The sequence below is a fragment of the Myxocyprinus asiaticus genome, chromosome 38, assembly GCF_019703515.2.
Source record: "Myxocyprinus asiaticus isolate MX2 ecotype Aquarium Trade chromosome 38, UBuf_Myxa_2, whole genome shotgun sequence".
NCBI classification, from domain to species: Eukaryota; Metazoa; Chordata; class Actinopteri; order Cypriniformes; family Catostomidae; genus Myxocyprinus; species Myxocyprinus asiaticus.
The window spans coordinates 14,618,646-14,636,178 of record NC_059381.1 but is presented as its reverse complement, the minus strand read 5'-3'; the positions used below and the strand labels follow the sequence as shown (position 1 = coordinate 14,636,178).

Here is a 17,533-nt window from a genome sequence, read left to right as displayed (position 1 = left end):
AACCATTCTGGCCATTCTCTGTTGACCTCTCTCATCAACAAGAGGTCAACAGAGAATGGCCAGACTGATTCGAAATGATTCGACTGATTTGAAGTCTACGGTAACTCAAGATAACCGCTCTGTACAATTGTGGTGAGAAGAATAGCATCTCAGAATGCTATTCTGAGATGCGTGTTGGCGCTGTTTTGGTGGCATAAGGGAGGCCTACACAATATTAGGCAGGTGGTTTAAATGTTGTGGCTGATCGTGTGTATGAGTGACATTTAAATATCTTTCTCTTACCTCTATTTCATTATGTGTATGTGGCATGTTAACATGAAAGCCATAGAGATTTATTTTTTGTGAGAAAAAAAACTCACTGTAGACTTTAATAACACATTAGGATTTGTTGTAATTCGCTTTTTGAGAGAAAAATGCTTCTGTACGCTTCTGAATTTGAAATCAAACTCAAACATTTACTTTGAAAACTTTTTGAGCAGTTTCTTCCCTTTAGAGAGCAGTCCTTTTTTCTTTTTAGAGGCCAAATCTCGTGGAGCCCTGGCAGGGCTCAACGGCCTCATTGGACCAACAGGGAGCAAAGGACGCACAGTGGGGGAGGCTGGTCTTCCAGGGGCCGGAGCTGGGACTGTAGTTTCCACAGGCACCTAATGAGACATCAATGGGGAGGGAGAAATTGTGGGATATTACACAGCAAGCCTATCGTATGACTTAGTCATCTGCCTTCTTCACACCACGTCAAACAAGTTGAGTTTTAAAACATGATCTCAGATTAGAAATGTGGCAAGACAGAAAGAGCCAAAAAATATATATATACTATTGAACTGTTGTATTTAAACTCTAGCTAACCAGCGAACATAAACCACATATGTAAGATGTCTTTCAATATAAACATTTATCAAATGAGACTGCTTCCAAAAATATTTAATTTGTGTTTGACTGTAAAAATGGGAGGGACAGGAGGTCTTGTATTGTATTTCAAGCACCAAAACACAGATTTGAAACCACATGTATTGCACAAAACACATCGAGAACCAACTGCAGATACCACATTAGTCTAATGCACTGGCATATTAAGCGGAAAAGTTTGTGTTTTTAATGACAGATAAACAGAAAAAAATACATGAAGTAAAGAAACTGAAGAAATAAACCTTATTAAAGGTATATTCTGGGTTCAATTCAAGTTAAGCTCAATGGACAGCATTTGTGGCATACTGCAATGCTGATTACCACAACAGGGCTCCAGACTGTGACTGAAATGGTTGCAAATGCAACCAAAAATAATTGATTGCGACAATAATTTAAAATCTAGTCACCATTGGCAACAGTCGGGTTGTGTGCGTTCATATGCGGTTTCATCAGATATTATCTTGTGAGTTACTGAATACATCTTTAGAGCAGGCACCAGTGTGTCTCGCGCCACTTTTCACCCATTCCGTTGTGATGACGAGCTCGCTGCATCGCACGCAACAAACCCAGCGAAAGAGAGCCATGAACAAATGACTCTTTTGAACTAGGCCTTTTTCATAAATCACCCAAAAGGAACTGAGGGTTTGAACTCTTGAGCTCAGGTTAGCAGTTTGAATCAGATTCACTTTCTCAGCAAATTAGCAGTCAGTGTCAGTGAGTTCACAACTAGGAGTGCAGACATTTCAAAATAAGAGTCTGTTTTTTTGACTCCGAAGTCCCACATTATGTACCACTATCTTTCTTCTGGTAATTATTGATTGGGATTGGAGTAGCACAATAAACTGCATCTGGGATTTCATTCAGTGAAATTTTCATTCATTCATTTTCATTCAGAAAGAAGGACTAAGGCAATATTTTAAAACAATTAAAATTTTATATAAACTCAGCAAAAAAGAAACGTCCCTTTTTCAGGGCACTGTATTTTGAAGATAATTTTTGAAAAATCCAAATAACTTTACAGATCTTTATTGTAAAGTGAACCATAAACAATTAATGAACATGCACTTGTGGAATGGTCGTTAAGTCTAACAGCTTACAGACACTAGGCAATTAAGGTCACAGTTATAAAAACTTAGGACACTAAAGAGACCTTTCTACTGACACCAAAAGAAAGATGCCCAGGGTCCCTGTGTGAACGTGCCTTAGGTATGCTGCATGGAGGCATGAGGACTGCAGATGTGGCCAGGGCAATAAATTGCAATGTCCGTACTGTGAGACATCTAAGACAGCGCTACAGGGAGACAGGAAGGACAGCTGATCATCCTCGCAGTGGCAGACCACATGTAAAAACACCTGCACAGGATTGGTACTTCCGAATATTACACTTGTGGGACAGGTACGGGATGGCAACAACAACTGCCCGAGTTACACCAAGAATGCACAATCCCTCCATCAGTTTACAGACAGTCCACAATAGGCTGAGAGAGGCTGGACTGAGGGCTTGTAAGCCTATTGTAAGGGAGGTCCTTACCAGACATCACCGGCAACAATGGGCACAAACCCACCTTTGCTGGACCAGACAGGAATGGCAAAAAGTGCCCTTCACTGAGGAGTCGTGGTTTTGTCTCACCTGGGGTGATGGTCGGACTCGCATTTATCGTCGAAGGAATGAGCATTACACCGAGGCCTGTACTCTGGAGCGGGATTGATTTGGAGGTGGAGGGTCCGTCATGGTCTGGGGTGGTGTGTCACAGTATCATCGGACTGAGCTGGTTGTCATTGCACGCAATCTCAACGCTGTGCGTTACAGGGAAGACAGCCTCCTCCCTCATGTGGTACCCTTCTTGCAGGCTCATCTTGACATGACCCTCCAGCATGACAATGCCACGAGCCATACTGCTCGTTCTGTGCGTGATTTCCTGCAAGACAGGAATGTCAGTGTTCTGCCATGGCCAGCGAAGAGTCCGGATCTCAATCCCATTGAGCATGTCTGGGACCTGTTGTATCGGAAGGTGAGGGCCATTCCCCCCAGAAATGTCCGGGAACTTGCAAGTGCCTTGGTGAAAGAGTGGGGTAACATCTCACAGCAAGAACTGGCAAATCTGGTGCAGTCCATGAGGAGGAGATGCACTGCAGTACTTAATGCAGCTGGTGGCCACACTAGATACTGACTGTTACTTTTGATTTTGACCCCCCCTCCCCCTTTGGTCAGGGACACTTTATTCCATTTCTGTTAGTCACATGTCTGTGAAACTTGTTCAGTTTATGTCTTAGTTGTTGAATCTTTTTATGTTCATACAAATATTTACACATGTTAAATTTGCTGAAAATAAAAGCAGTTAAAAGTGAGAGGACATTTCTTTTTTTGCTGAGTTTTTTTTTTTTTTTTTCTCTGAGGAAATTGGTACTTTAATTCACCAAAGTGGCATTCAGCTGATCACAAAGTATAGTCAGGACATTACTGATGTAAAAAAACAGCATCATCACTATTTGAAAAAAGTCATTTTTGATCAAATCTAGACAGGCCACATTTCCAGCAGCCATCACTCCAACACCTTATCCATGAGTAATCATGCTAAATTGCTAATTTGGTACTAGAAAATCACTTGCCATTATATCAAACAAAGTTGAAAGCTATTTGGTTCGTTAAATGAAGCTTAACATTGTCTTTGTGTTTGTTTTTGAGTTGCCACAGTATGCAGACTGGCATGTCTTAAGGTCAATATTAGGTCAAAAATGGCAAAAAAGAAACAGCTTTCTCTTGAAACTCATCAGTCAATCATTGTTTTGAGGAATGAAGGCTATACAGTTCTTGAAATTGCCAAAAAACTGAAGATTTCATACAAAGGTGTACACTACAGTCTTCAAAGACAAAGGACAGAAAGAGATGTGGAAGGCCAGATGTACAACTAAGCAAGAGGATAAGTACATCAGAGTCTCTAGTTTGAGTAATAGACACCTCACATGTCCTCAGCTGACAGCTTCATTGAATTCTACCCGCTCAACGGCAGTTTCATTTACAACAGTAAAGAGAAGACTCGGGTGCAGGCATTATGGGAAGAATTGCTTTTGAAACAGAAAAACAAAAAGAAAAGTTTAGAGTGGGCAAAGAAACAGACATTGGACAACTGATAATTGGAAAAGAGTGTTATGGATCTTAATCCCATTGAGCTTTTGTGGGATCAGCTAGACTGTAAGGTGTGTGAGAAGCGCCCGACAAGACAGCCACATCTATGGCAAGTGCTACAGGGAGCGTGGGGTGAAATGTTACCTGAGTATCTGGAAAACTGACAGCTAGAATGTCAAGTATCTGCAAAGCTGTCATTGCTGCACTTGGAGGATTTTTTAATGAGAACTCTTTGAAGTAGTTTAAGAAGTTCTGAAAAAAAATTTAAATTGTAAAAATAATTTTTCATGTTATTAATGTCCTGACTATACATTGTGATCAGTTGAATGCCACTTTGATGAATAAAAGTACCGGAAAGTATTCATCCGGAAAGTATTCACAGCGCTTCACTTTTTCCACATTTTGTTATGTTACAGCCTTTCCAAAATGGATTAAATTCATTATTTTCCTCAAAATTCTACAAACAATACCCCATAATGACAACGTGAAAGAAGTTTGTTTGAAATCTTAGCAAATTTATTACAAATTTATAAAATAAAATCACATGTACATAAGTATTCACAGCCTTTGCTCAATACTTTGTTGAAGCACCTTTGGCACCAATTACAGCCTCAAGTCTTTTTGAGTATGATGCTACAAGCTTGGCACACCTATTTTTGGGCAGTTTCTCCCATTCTTCTTTGCAGGACCTCTCAAGCTCCATCAGGTTGGATGGGGAGCGTCGGTGCACAGCCATTTTCAGATCTCTCCAGAGATGTTCAGTCGGGTTCAAGTCTGGGCTCTGGCTTGGCCACTCAAGGACATTCACCGAGTTGTCCCGGAGCCACTCCTTTGTTATCTTGGCTGTGTGCTTAGGGTCTTTGTCCTGTTGGAAGATGAACCTTCGCCCCATTCTGAGGTCCAGAGCGCTCTGGAGCAGGTTTTCATCAAGGATGTCTCTGTACATTGCTGCATTCATCTTTCCCTCGATCTTGACTAATCTCCCAGTTCCTGCCGCTGAAAAACATCCCCACAGCATGATGCTGCCACCACCATGCTTCACTGTAGGTATGGTATTGGCCAGGTGATGAGCGGTGCCTGGTTTCCTCCAGACATGACGCTTGCCATTCAAGCCAAAGAGTTCAATCTTTGTTTCTCATGGTCTGAGAGACCTTCAGGTGCCTTTTGGCAAACTCCAGGCATGCTGTCATGTGCCTTTTACTGAGGAGTGGCTTCTGTCTGGCCACTCTACCATACAGGCCTGATTGGTGGAGTGCTGCAGAGATGGTTGTTCTTCTGGAAGTTTCTCCTCTCTCCACAGAGAAACATTGGAGCTCTGTCAGAGTTACCATCGGGTTCTTGGTCACCTCCCTGACTAAGGCCCTTCTCCCCCTATCGCTCAGTTTGGCCGGGCGGCCAGCTCTAGGAAGAGTCCTGGTGGTTCCAAACTTCTTCCATTTATGGATGATGGAGGCTACTGTGCTCATTGGGACCTTCAATGCTGCAGAAATGTTTCTGTACTCTTCCCCAGATCTGTGCCTCGATACAATCCTGTCTCGGAGGTCTACAGACAATTCCTTGGACTTCATGGCATGGTTTGTGCTCTGACATGCACTGTTAACTGTCGGACCTTATATAGACAGGTGTGTGCCTTTCCAAATCATGTCCAATCAACTGAGTTTACCACAGGTGGACTCTAATCAAGTTGTAGAAACATCTCAAGGATGATCAGTGGAAATAGAATGCACCTGAGCTAAATTTTGAGTGTCATGGCAAAGGCTGTGAATACTTATGTACATGTGATTTTTTTCGTTTTTTATTTTTAATAAATTTGCAAAGATTTCAAACAAACTTCTTTCATGTTGTCATTATGGGGTATTGTTTGTAGAATTTTTAGGAAAATAAAGAATTTAATCCATTTTGGAATGAGGCTGTAACATAACAAAATGTGGAAAAAGTGAAGCACTGTGAATACTTTCCGGATGTACTGTATGCATACTTTACAGATAATTACATATAGAAAAGTAATGTAGATTTTGAAGGGCAGTACTAAATAATTATTTTTTTTTATCCTTTATATATGTATAAATTATGAAAGGGGTGTGAACATTTGAGACAAAAGGGGAATCCAAACTTATCTTCTGAACTATACATACTGTATATTAAACCTCATATTAATGGGTTATTATCAGCAGTTTTCGGCTTTCTATCTTGTTTCTGAACAGCAATCTAAATCGAGCAATTCTGTGATTTGCCGACTGAAAACAGCCATTTGGCTCCTTAATGTTTCAGTTTAGGAGCCAGTGGCTCTGAATCATTTTTTGTTTGTTTGTTTTTTTTGTCTGGAGCCCTGCACAAAAACATAATTTTCATTTATTTACTTATTTATTTTTAAACTTGTGCGACCTCATGCGAGGACTCTATTTTGGATTCGCTATACGCAACGCAAAATTTAAATTCATTTAAACCCATTGCATACTGTTCAGGACACTCTAAGGAGTCATTTAAGGGTTAAACTTCACAAAACACCATGGCATGGATTTCGGTGAACTGCTTCCATGGGCTCGGTACCAACAAAATGCCTCTGGTAAAAAAAAAAAACTCTTCAAATTTTTTCACTGAAACCTATTTGGTTGTAAAGAGTAGTGTCACAAGTTTCGTTTGATATGCTGCTTTAAATATTTTGTTCATTTTTCACGCTTTGGTGCGCTGATAAACATTAAGTACTCAGATGAGTGCTGTGAAGCGGTTTTCTGACAGACGTTCCAAAAACATGTTAGTTATTTTGAATAACTTTTCACAGTAACAAATCTGTGGGTCATTTCGCTTCATTTAAATCTAAATTGTTTTATATTTTTGTTTTTTAACACTGAACAATAAGGTGCTATTCATTAATATTAGTAAATGCATTCCTATATATTTAGTCTGCATTTTCACATTGTGAATGTATGTATTCATCCAAAAGCTGAAAAATGTTGCTTGTAGAGGTTTAATATGGAGTTAAGATGAAAATAAGGTGCATTTCTGTATTGTTCTGGGACCAGTGCAGACAGACAGCACACTGGAGTTTAAGTAATTCTCTAAATAGCGAGCAAGGGTGCATCCTATAGCTTTCCTATGCAGCTCAATGCATTCACTCCTAAAATCCAACTAAAAGTTCAGTTTCAGGCTGCAGATGATGTTTGGACCACTCAACATGTTCAGCAGACATGGTACAATGATAATCAGTACATAGATTCAGAATTTTATAATTCAAAATTTTATTTTAACATGATTGGTAGTGATTTGATGATGCTGGCCATTACTTTAATCAGAAATATGCATTCATCTTTCTAGAAAATCAGCTGTAATTTCTATAATGTCTCAATAACATGAATAACCAACACTCCTGGACACAAACTATTTGATGGGGAAAAAAATCTGACTCTCTATAGCTTAGTATTTCTTAAAATTTCACAAATTAGTCCCGTTGTCCACATATGAGGACATACATTTTTAGGGAAACTATTTGCTCTAGATTTGTTTTTATGTATTTATTTTGTTTGTTTAGTAGGTGCCACCTAGTTCGAAAATAAAAAAATGAAATGGAAAATGCACACAGAAGTCATGTGGTGGTCTCAGGAGGTTAAAGCAAAAATCAGTGGAAGTGAATGGGGCCAATTTTGGAAGCTTTAAAGGCGGAAATGTGAAGCTTTACATTTTACTTACATTAATTATTCTGTTAAAGCCTGTACTTTATTTGAACTGTAAAGTGGTTTAAATCCTCATTTGTATGGTCGGTTTAGGGTTTTATCACATTATGCTGTCATGGCATAGCAACAAAGTTGTAAAATTGGATATAACTGTACACACAGAAAATCAATTTTATCACACTAAAATCGCATTAACACGCATATTGTTTACGTCTTGTAGTTATACTTTTGGAATAGCTGAGTGAATCAGTGGAATCAGTGAATATTTTAAAGTTTACGGATTGACCCCACTTCCATTGTGCCTCTCTGTAACCCAGATTGTTTTTTTTGTTTTTTTAGAGAAAAGGAGGGACAAGTCAAAATAAATTTTAGTGGTAATCAACATTATGCTACAAATGCTGTCGATTGAACTTAACTTGTATTGAACCTGGAATATTCCTTTAAGCAGATAACTCTGAAACCTTAGCTTCAGATGACAATAGATCCTTTATGCCAAGGCTTATTATGTGTACATCGATAAACAATATAATAGAGAGACTTCAATAAGAGAAAATTCCAATTATTCAATTCCAATGAGATATATATATATATATATATATATATATATATATATATATACATACATATATATACATACATACATACATACATATATATATATATATATATATATATATATATATATATATATATATATATATATATATATATATACAGTACTGTGCAAAAGTTTAGGCACTTGTGAAAAATGTTGCATAGTGAGGATGTCTTCAAAAATAATGACATAAATAGTTTTCATTTATCACTTAATGTCATACAAAGTCCAGTAAACATAAAAAAGCTAAATCAATATTCCATGTGACCACCTTTGCCTTTAAAACAGCCCCAATTCTCCTAGGTACAACTGGACACAGTTTTTCTTGGTTGTTGGCAGATAGGATGTTCCAAGCTTCTTGGAGAATTCGCCACAGTTCTTCTATCTGTTTAGGCTGTCTCAGTTGCTTCTGTCTCTTTATGTAATTTCAGACTGATACGATGTTCAGTGGGGGGCTTTGTGGGGGCCATGACATCTGTTGCAGGGCTCCCTGTTCTTCTATTCTAATCTTTTCTATTTGTAAAAGTAATGTTTGGGAGTCTAACATTTATATTTCCTATTGACACACTAAAGCTGAAGATATGAATAACCATCTTAAGACAAATGCTTTTGTGAAACATCTTATGTGCCTAAGACTTTTGCACAGTACTGTATATATAAATCTGCATAAAAGCTCTGCGTAAAATACCTTGCATGAGACCGTTGACTGGTATCCCCAGTTGCTCAACTTACCTAGCAAGACAAGAGTCTGCTAGGGTGGGAAATGAACAATATTCCTCAGATTTTTGTTTTTTGGCAAAGCCGGTGGGAAAAAAGGAAATCAGAAAGCAGCAATCATTAAATAACATTCAAACATCAAATATGAGGAGAAAAACAACAACAACGACGACACATACACACAAATGAACATATATTGTATGTTCACTTAATGTCAAATAGCAAAAATACATGATTGTTTCAGTTCCTCATTTATTTCGATTTATGTTTACAGCATGAATGTTATCATTTTAGTCTCTCTGGAGGAGATGGGATGATGTTCTGCTAGTTCATAAGATCTAGATTTTTGACGATGTGTAACATACACAAAGAAACAAAGCCTCCTCAAAGAAATACATTATTTTCAGTAATATATTTTTTGATATAAAAGGTATAAGTCTATTCTGAAAAAAACAGGCATGCATCTCTTGTGATGACAACTTACGTCAGTTTGCAAATCAGTCTTTTAATAGGGTCACAAATCAAGAGCCACAGACCCTATGGCTTTCACAAAGCACTTTGACTAATGCATACTATTTCACTTAGTAGTGTCTCAGTGCAAAGGAGCTTTATGCTCTTATTCAAAGTCCAGAGCAGAAATTAAATTTGGCCTTTTCCCCCACAGTCCTGTGACGATGCTCTACAAGCACACGCACTCTTAATAGTGTCTTGTTCTCTCTATGCTCTGAAATGCTCTGTTTGCAGTGGGCTTTGCTTCTCCCTTTCATAAAGCAAGAAAGGTTGGACTGGAAATCACCACCACGGTCACACAACAAAAAAACAAACAAGCACAAGAAAACACAGAGACGGCGAGTGGACCGATAACTCAAACGGAGGATGAATGTACACAGGGCCTAGCGCTGAGAACGGCGATGGTGTACCCGTTTGGCCTCCGGGCGCTGCGCCAGTGCTGGAGTTGGCTCGTCCTGACTGTGGTGGGATGGAGTGTCCGTCAGGTAGACCTCCACGTCATCAGGCACTTCTTCTAGAAAGTTGGATGGAATTAAGCCCCGATGTCCATTAAGCTCACCCTGGAAGAAAAAAGACAGGACCTTATTCACAGTAGCACCATCTTTCATTTTTGACGAGAATGACAACAAGGCTGTGAGGGGTAGACTTACAGTCTATTGAATGGGTTGTACTGTTGTTTAAAGCATTTTTGATCATTCTGCTGATGAAAAAAAAAAAAACATCTTTCCAAAAATTCCATTAGACAAAAAACTCTGGTAAACATGAGTTGTGAAAAATTTGATATGATCTAAGAGGTTTATACAGATTTATACAGTGCATGTCAATGAAGAGATGGCAAGTCTATATCTCACAGCCTCGTTTTCATTAACGTCTAAACTCAAATATGGTGCTATTGTGAATAAGGTCTTGTGAAATACATACAGTAGCACACCCGCACACAACAGTGTGAGGCCGTTTTCAGACCTGTAGACCGTTTGCTTTGTTCCAAAACGGGGACTAAATTGTTACAATGTTGCATTTTCTTCGGTTCGCTTTCACAAGGCAACATTTCAAAACGGACCAAAACTATGTCAATAAAAGTCACATGTGAGCAAGTTGTCCCGTTATTGTTCACTATGTTTGCTGTTCAGGATTAAGCTCATCCATTGATATTCCGGTTAAAATTATATGCCTTTAAAAATGTGTCAACCATTAAAAATTTTAGAGAATTTTCGAGCGTCACCAATTAGAGGTTGTGCTCCAAATACAAATTATCTGTCACTCGGATGGATACGAGCTGTAAAGTTTCCATCATGGTTATTTTTATCCGTCATTAGTTGCTTTTGCATTATTTCTCCATTGAAACGAGCCTGTTCTCACAGATCTCTCTCCCTCTCTCGCACGTACACACACACACACACACACACACACACACACACACACAAACAGCAGAGTAAAGCCACGTAAAAATGTTTAATTTGTCAAAAAGTTGCTAATGCCATCCTACCCGTGTTCTGCCACTATCCGTATTAATCGTACTAAAATTACCATACTATTATAAAACAGCTCCTATTTTAAACATGCAATTATATCTAACATAGTTGCCAAAAGGCTATATCCACGTTTTGATGATGAAGTGCTGATCTAAAAATGTCTTCTCCAAAGATCCCTCAGTTATGTTCATGGTTTTTATAGGGATATTGTTTGGTTCGTTGGTCCGTTGGGTTGGTTTGCATTCTCACCAGAATTCATTTGCAATCGGTCCAAGCGACCGATTGTTTTGGTGCGGATCTGAGTGCGATTGCCGTGTTCATATATGCCTAAACGAACTGAACCAAGGGAGAAATGTGCCAGGTTCCGAAACAAACGCTCCAAACGAGCCAGGTGTGAAAACGCCTTGAGTGGTCAAAACCACAGTGCAAAGTATGGGGGTCATATGGTTTGAACCCCAGGACATTTTATCAGTCTGCGTGGAAGCCGAGTTTTGTTCACAAGGTTCTGAGTTAATAAATTAAGCACTTTTGAGGACGAAATAATCACAGAATTTGCCCAAGTTTGCCAGGTTAGTGACATCAAATCTTTTAAAGATATTTGTCTTTTAAAGATAGTTTCGTTTGAAGCACGTAGCAGAAAGTGAAGTGGATATCCATGAGCAGAACTGCATTTTCTGCTTTGTTTACTTAGTTATGTCTGTGAAATTCACTATAATGAGGTTTTCTGTGCTAGACTCTCTACACATTTTCTGCTTTTCTCCCATGTGTTTCCTGTGCAAACGCTTGCACGCCATTATATAAATGATTTATTTCCCCTAGGGCTGAAACAGTTAGTCGACGTTATCGATCTGGACTCAAGATGGCGCCGAGTATGCACACAACATAGTAGTGTTTTGTTTGTTTTGTTCACAATTCTTATGTTTTTTGTCTTGGATGTTGTCTGCCTTATTGTCTACGACAGACAAACACTTTTGGACATTGGTTCAGCAATTTCACACCGTAATCCGGACTTCACATTCCTCAATGCCAACCCACTGTTTACAAACACGCAAGCGGAGCCCTTTGTCTGGGCAGCACGGCCGCGGAAATGCAAAAGGAAAAGGGGAAACAGAGCTGGTGTTCTCATCAGAGTAAGACGCCGCACAAATCGACCCCCGCTACCCACTATTCTACTGGCAAATGTTCAGTCTCTGGATAACAAGCTCTGTGAGCTGAAAGCGCGGATCTCTTTCCAACGAGATACTAGGGACTTCTGCATTATCTGCCTTACGGAAACTTGGATGTCTGCGGAGATTCCAGACTCAGCCATTGAACCCATGGGGTTCTCCTTGCACCGAGTGGACAGAGCGAAAGACCTCTCAGGTAAAAGCAGAGGAGGTGGTGTATGTTTTATGATCAACAAATCCTGGTGTGATCAGAGGAACGTACATTCTATCAAGTCTTTCTGCTCTCCTGATCTGGAATTTCTCATGCTTCTGTGTCGACCATTCTGGCTACCGAGGGAATTCACAGCGGTCATTATCACAGCTGTGTACATTCCCCCACAAGCCGACACAGACCGGGCACTCAAGGAACTGTATGGGAGTATAAGTGAGCAGGAAACCGCGCACCCTGAGGCCGCGTTCATTGTGACCGGGGATTTTAATAAAGCCAGTTTAAAATCAGTCGCGCACATTAGTTTCAACACACGAGGGGACCTGGTTTTGGACCATTGCTACTCTCCCTTCCGGGATGGCTACAAATCCCTCCCCCGCCCACCATTTGGCAAATCGGACCACTCTTCCATTCTGCTTCTGCCCGCTTACAGGCAGAAACTGAAACAGGAAGCACCCGCCCTCAGAACGATCCAGTGCTGGTCGGACCAATCAGATTCTACGCTACAAGACTGTTTTGATCACACGGACTGGGAGATGTTCTGGTCCGCCTCTGATGACAACATCGAGCTTTACGCTGATAGCGTAATGTGTTTCATCAGAACGTGCGTAGAGGACGTGGTTCCGACCAGAACAATACGGATCTATCCGAATCAGAAACCTTGGATTAATAGCGATGTTCGTGCGGCACTTAATGTGCGGACCTCCGCTTTTAATTCCGGGAACGCGGAGGAGCATAAACAAGCCAGTTATGCCCTCCGAAAAACTATCAGAACCGCAAAACGCCAGTACAGGAGCCAGATTGAAGGACAGTTTAACACCACCAACTCTAAAAGCATGTGGCAGGGAATTAACATCATCACGGACTTTAAAGGGAATAAAAACTCCGCCATGAACACCGCTGCCTCTCTCCCGGATGAGCTAAATACTTTTTATGCTCGTTTCGAGGGAAATAACACCGCCCTCGCGGAGAGAGTTCTCGCGGCTGAAGCTACAGAGGTTAGTTCACTCTCCGTCTCTGTAGCGGATGTAACCCGATCCTTCAGACGGGTGAATATCCGCAAAGCCGCGGGCCCAGACGGCATTCCGGGCCGCGTCATCAGAGCGTGCACGAACCAGCTGGCTGGTGTTTTTACAGACATTTTCAACCTTTCCCTCTCTTTGTCTGTAGTCCCCACATGCTTTAAAACATCCACCATTGTGCCTGTTCCAAAACAATCAAAAATAACTTGCTTAAATGACTGGCGTCATGTTGCTCTGACCCCCATCATCAGCAAATGCTTTGAGAGACTAATCAGAGATTACATCTGCTCTGTGCTGCCTCTCTCTCTTGACCCGCTGCAGTTTGCTTACCGCAACAACCGCTCCACTGATGATGCCATTGCATCTACAATACACACTGCTCTCTCCCACCTGGAAAAAAAAACACTTATGTGAGAATGCTGTTTGTAGACTACAGCTCAGAATTCAACACCATAGTGCCCTCCAAGCTAGATGAGAAACTCCGGGCTCTGGGCTTAAACAGCTCGCTGTGCAGCTGGATCCTGGACTTCCTGTCAAGCAGGCACGAGGTGGTTAGAATAGGCAGCAACATCTCCTCCTCACTGACCCTCAACACTGAAGCCCCACAGGGCTGTGTTCTCAGCCCACTCCTGTATTCCCTGTACACACATGACTGTGTGGCAACACATAGCTCCAATGCCATCATTAAGTTTGTTGATGACACGACGGTGGTAGGTCTGATCACTGACAATGATGAAACAGCCTACAGAGAGGAGGTGCACACTCTGACACACTGGTGTCAGGAGCACAACCTCTCCCTCAACGTCAGTAAGACAAAGGAGCTTGTGGTGGACTTCAGAAGAAAAGACAGAGAACACAGTCCCATCACCATCAATGGAGCACCAGTGGAGAGAGTCAGCAGCTTTAAGTTCCTGGGTGTCCACATCACTGAGGAACTCACATGGTCCATCCACACTGAAGTCCTTGTGAAGAAGGCTCATCAGCGCCTCTTCTTCCTGAGACGGCTGAGGAAGTTTGGAATGAACCGCCACATCCTCACACGGTTCTACACCTGCACTGTAGAGAACATCCTGACTGGCTGCATCTCCGCCTGGTACGGCAATAGCACCGCCCACAACTGCAAAGCACTGCAAAGGGTGGTGCGAACTGCCAGACACATCATCGGAGGTGAGCTTCCCTCCCTCCAGGAAATATATACAAGGCGGTGTGTGAAAAAAGCTCGGAGGATCATCAGAGACTCCAGCCACCCGAGCCATGGGCTGTTCTCACTGCTACCATCAGGCAGGCGGTATCGCAGCATCAGGACCCGCACCAGCCGACTCCATGATAGCTTCTTCCCCCAAGCAATCAGACTTCTGAACTCTTAATCTCCCACGATCAAAATACATCAGCACTGCACTTTATTACCCTTACTCTTATATCTCACACCGGACTGTCATAAATTATATTATTATTATATTATATTCTCTCTTAACAACTTACTATCAACCGACAGCCTGAATGTCAATACAGTACAATACTGTACATTCTATATATACGATATATACTTTTTTATATATTTTTATTTTTTATTTTTATTGAATAATGTGTATCTATATAGTACGTATTGTATACTGTACAGTGTATGTTATTATTTGTATATTGTTGAGTGTAATTATGTGTATATCAGATGTTTAAATTGTGCTGTGTTAATTTGATGTTTATTGTAAATTGGTATATGTCTCATCACTGTCATGACTGCTATGTTGATCGGAACTGCACCCAAGAATTTCACATTATCACTTGTGTATATGGCTGTGTGACAATAAAGTGATTTGATTTTGATTTTGATTTGATTTGACAGCGTTGACAATAAAAATATTGTCGACAAAACTTTTCGTTATTGACTAGTCGTTTGATCTCATTTAACGTAAATTGATCATATGAAACTAATGATGGCATGTGAGAGCAGCACTGCAGCTCACATCTGATTAAGGAGAGGAAGAAAACAGCTCTCCACATGCACTCCAAATTTTCTAAACAGTCAAAAAGGTGATGTAGATCGCAAAGTATGAGGGAATTATAATGCAAAAATACAAAATAAGTAAATACAGAAGCACTGTCATCGTGAACTCAAGCAGTGCTGGATCTGGCATTCCACTTAAGGAAAACTTGCATGTCAGAGCGTCTAAAAAACGAACAACCTGGCATTATATCTTTAATGCATCCTTTTTTAAAGTTCAAATAATAAGGAAGTGGGTCATAAACAAACTCCGAAAATGGCATTTCTCTGTGCGGTCAGCACCGCTTCTATGAGTCACGTGAAGCGGGAGAGATTAAAACTGCACCCGGCTGATGCACACTCTAGCACGGGGACACTTGTCCCTTGTGCGCGTTTGCTGCAGCTAGATTATAACGTGATGGCTTGCGACGTATTGAATCATAATATACTGTATGTGTCACGGTGTGTATCTTATTGTGAAGAAAATCGGCAATACGCAGCTCTATTAAGAAGAGAGAGTTTGTTTTTGTGAGTTAAAGATGGATCGGAGTGAACATAAAGGTGAGAGAGTGTAGTCTTATCCCATTATACACTGCAACAAAATACGTTTTTGATTAGTCTTTTGTGGCTTGTTTTCCAAAAATAATATCTAAAACTCCTTTGTACATTTATTTAGGAGCTATACCGCAGAAGAAAAATGTGTTATTGGAGAATGTTGAATGCAAAATTTTATATTTAAATATTTGTAAATATCTAAAAATAGCCTACTTATAGATACATTCTCTGAAAGCAAGTCTAAATATCGTATATGTTGCTTCTCAAGTAAATGTATCTTGTTTTAAGGATTTTTAGATAATTTAAATGGAAAACAAGACAAAAACTCTTGCTTACAATAGTATTTTTTGTTTATTTTTTGCAGTTATTTTTTTAATGAATTAAACTTAATAAAAAAAAGTTTTTTCATTGGATGTCATCTAGAGGTATTTTTAAAAGATGATTTTGTCCTCTTTATTGTTAGTAAGCACATTTAATACAACCTTTTAAGTCTAGGCATAAGCTAAATAGTCGGTTAAGAGCTAATGATTAATCGTTGCAATAATCGCCCGAATAGTCGAATAATCGTTCTAATAATCGTTAGATTAGTCGATTATCAAAATAATCATTAGTTGCAGCCCTGATTTCCCTATGTAGGTCTTTTATTATGGTATGATACATCTCCGATAACACCGCCCCTAAACACCCGTAATGACAATACTGACTGTTATTGGTAGCATAACATGTCAGTTAGATGTCTTTTCCTGTCTAAATGGGTGGTTCTTGCTAATTGAAGCTTCTATAGAGCCCAGACCTCTGCCGTTGCCATAGCTTCACTAGGCTACGGGCGGAAAAAGACAATTTGGGGTTATGCGAAGCAGACTTGATCAAATTGCGGAAGGGAAAGTACCACTAGAAATTTGGTAACACTTTATAATAAGGTTCCATTCTTTAACATTAGTTTATGCATTAGGTATCATGAACTAACAATGATGATATATTTTTACAGCATTTATTAATCTTTGTTAATGTTAGTTAATAAAAATACAAATGTTCATTGTTAGTTCATGTTAGTTCATAGTACATTAACTAATGTGAACATATACATTTTATTTAAATAATGTATTACTATATGTTGAAATTAACAAATAAATGCTGTAAAAATATTGTTCGTGTTAACTAATGTTATTAATGTTAACAAATTAAACCTTATTGTAAAGTCTTACCAAAAATTTGTTTAAACAAGTCGACTCATTGAAAGCCGGTCAGCACAAGAACAAAACTTACACAATAGAACCCATCTTCATCAATATCCCCAAAAACAGCGATGATGTCGCCAGCACAGAATGTCAGTTCAGCCTGGGTGAAAAAGCACATAATCAGCAACTATATACAAGCCTTTTCAGAAGATTGAAAACCTGAGAATGCATAAATACATATATATTCAAGTGTGTGTGTTTTTTAACACCTCAACATCCACATTTGGGGAGCTCTCTCGTGGGTCGTAGTCGTATAATGCAACCATTCTTCTAGTGGCCACTGGGTGGCGACCTCTCCTATTTTGTTCTGTAGATCAAGGAGTAGAGAATTTCATCAGTGATGCTGGCTATGTTTGGAAAAGCAT

General features: G+C 39.9%; 1 protein-coding gene across 12 annotated transcripts in view; it reads right to left on the bottom strand.

Annotated features, from left to right (window-relative positions):
• Positions 1 to 222: 222 nt before the first annotated feature.
• The window catches only part of LOC127429103 (RIMS-binding protein 2-like), a 117,274-nt gene continuing 99,963 nt past the window's right edge, over positions 223 to 17,533 (bottom strand). For 9 of the 12 annotated variants that reach the window (XM_051677901.1, XM_051677898.1, XM_051677899.1 and 6 more), the window contains 5 exons: positions 17,378 to 17,475; positions 17,197 to 17,268; positions 9,937 to 10,086; positions 8,988 to 9,050; positions 223 to 644 (listed from right to left, as the gene is read on the bottom strand). In XM_051677901.1, coding sequence (XP_051533861.1) covers positions 456 to 644; positions 8,988 to 9,050; positions 9,937 to 10,086; positions 17,197 to 17,268; positions 17,378 to 17,475 — 572 coding nt within the window. In that variant the 3' untranslated portion in view covers positions 223 to 455. Of the gene's footprint in view, positions 645 to 8,987; positions 10,087 to 17,196; positions 17,269 to 17,377; positions 17,476 to 17,533 lie in introns of all 12 variants that reach the window. The other 3 variants (XM_051677902.1, XR_007895230.1, XR_007895229.1) reach the window with 3 other exon arrangements.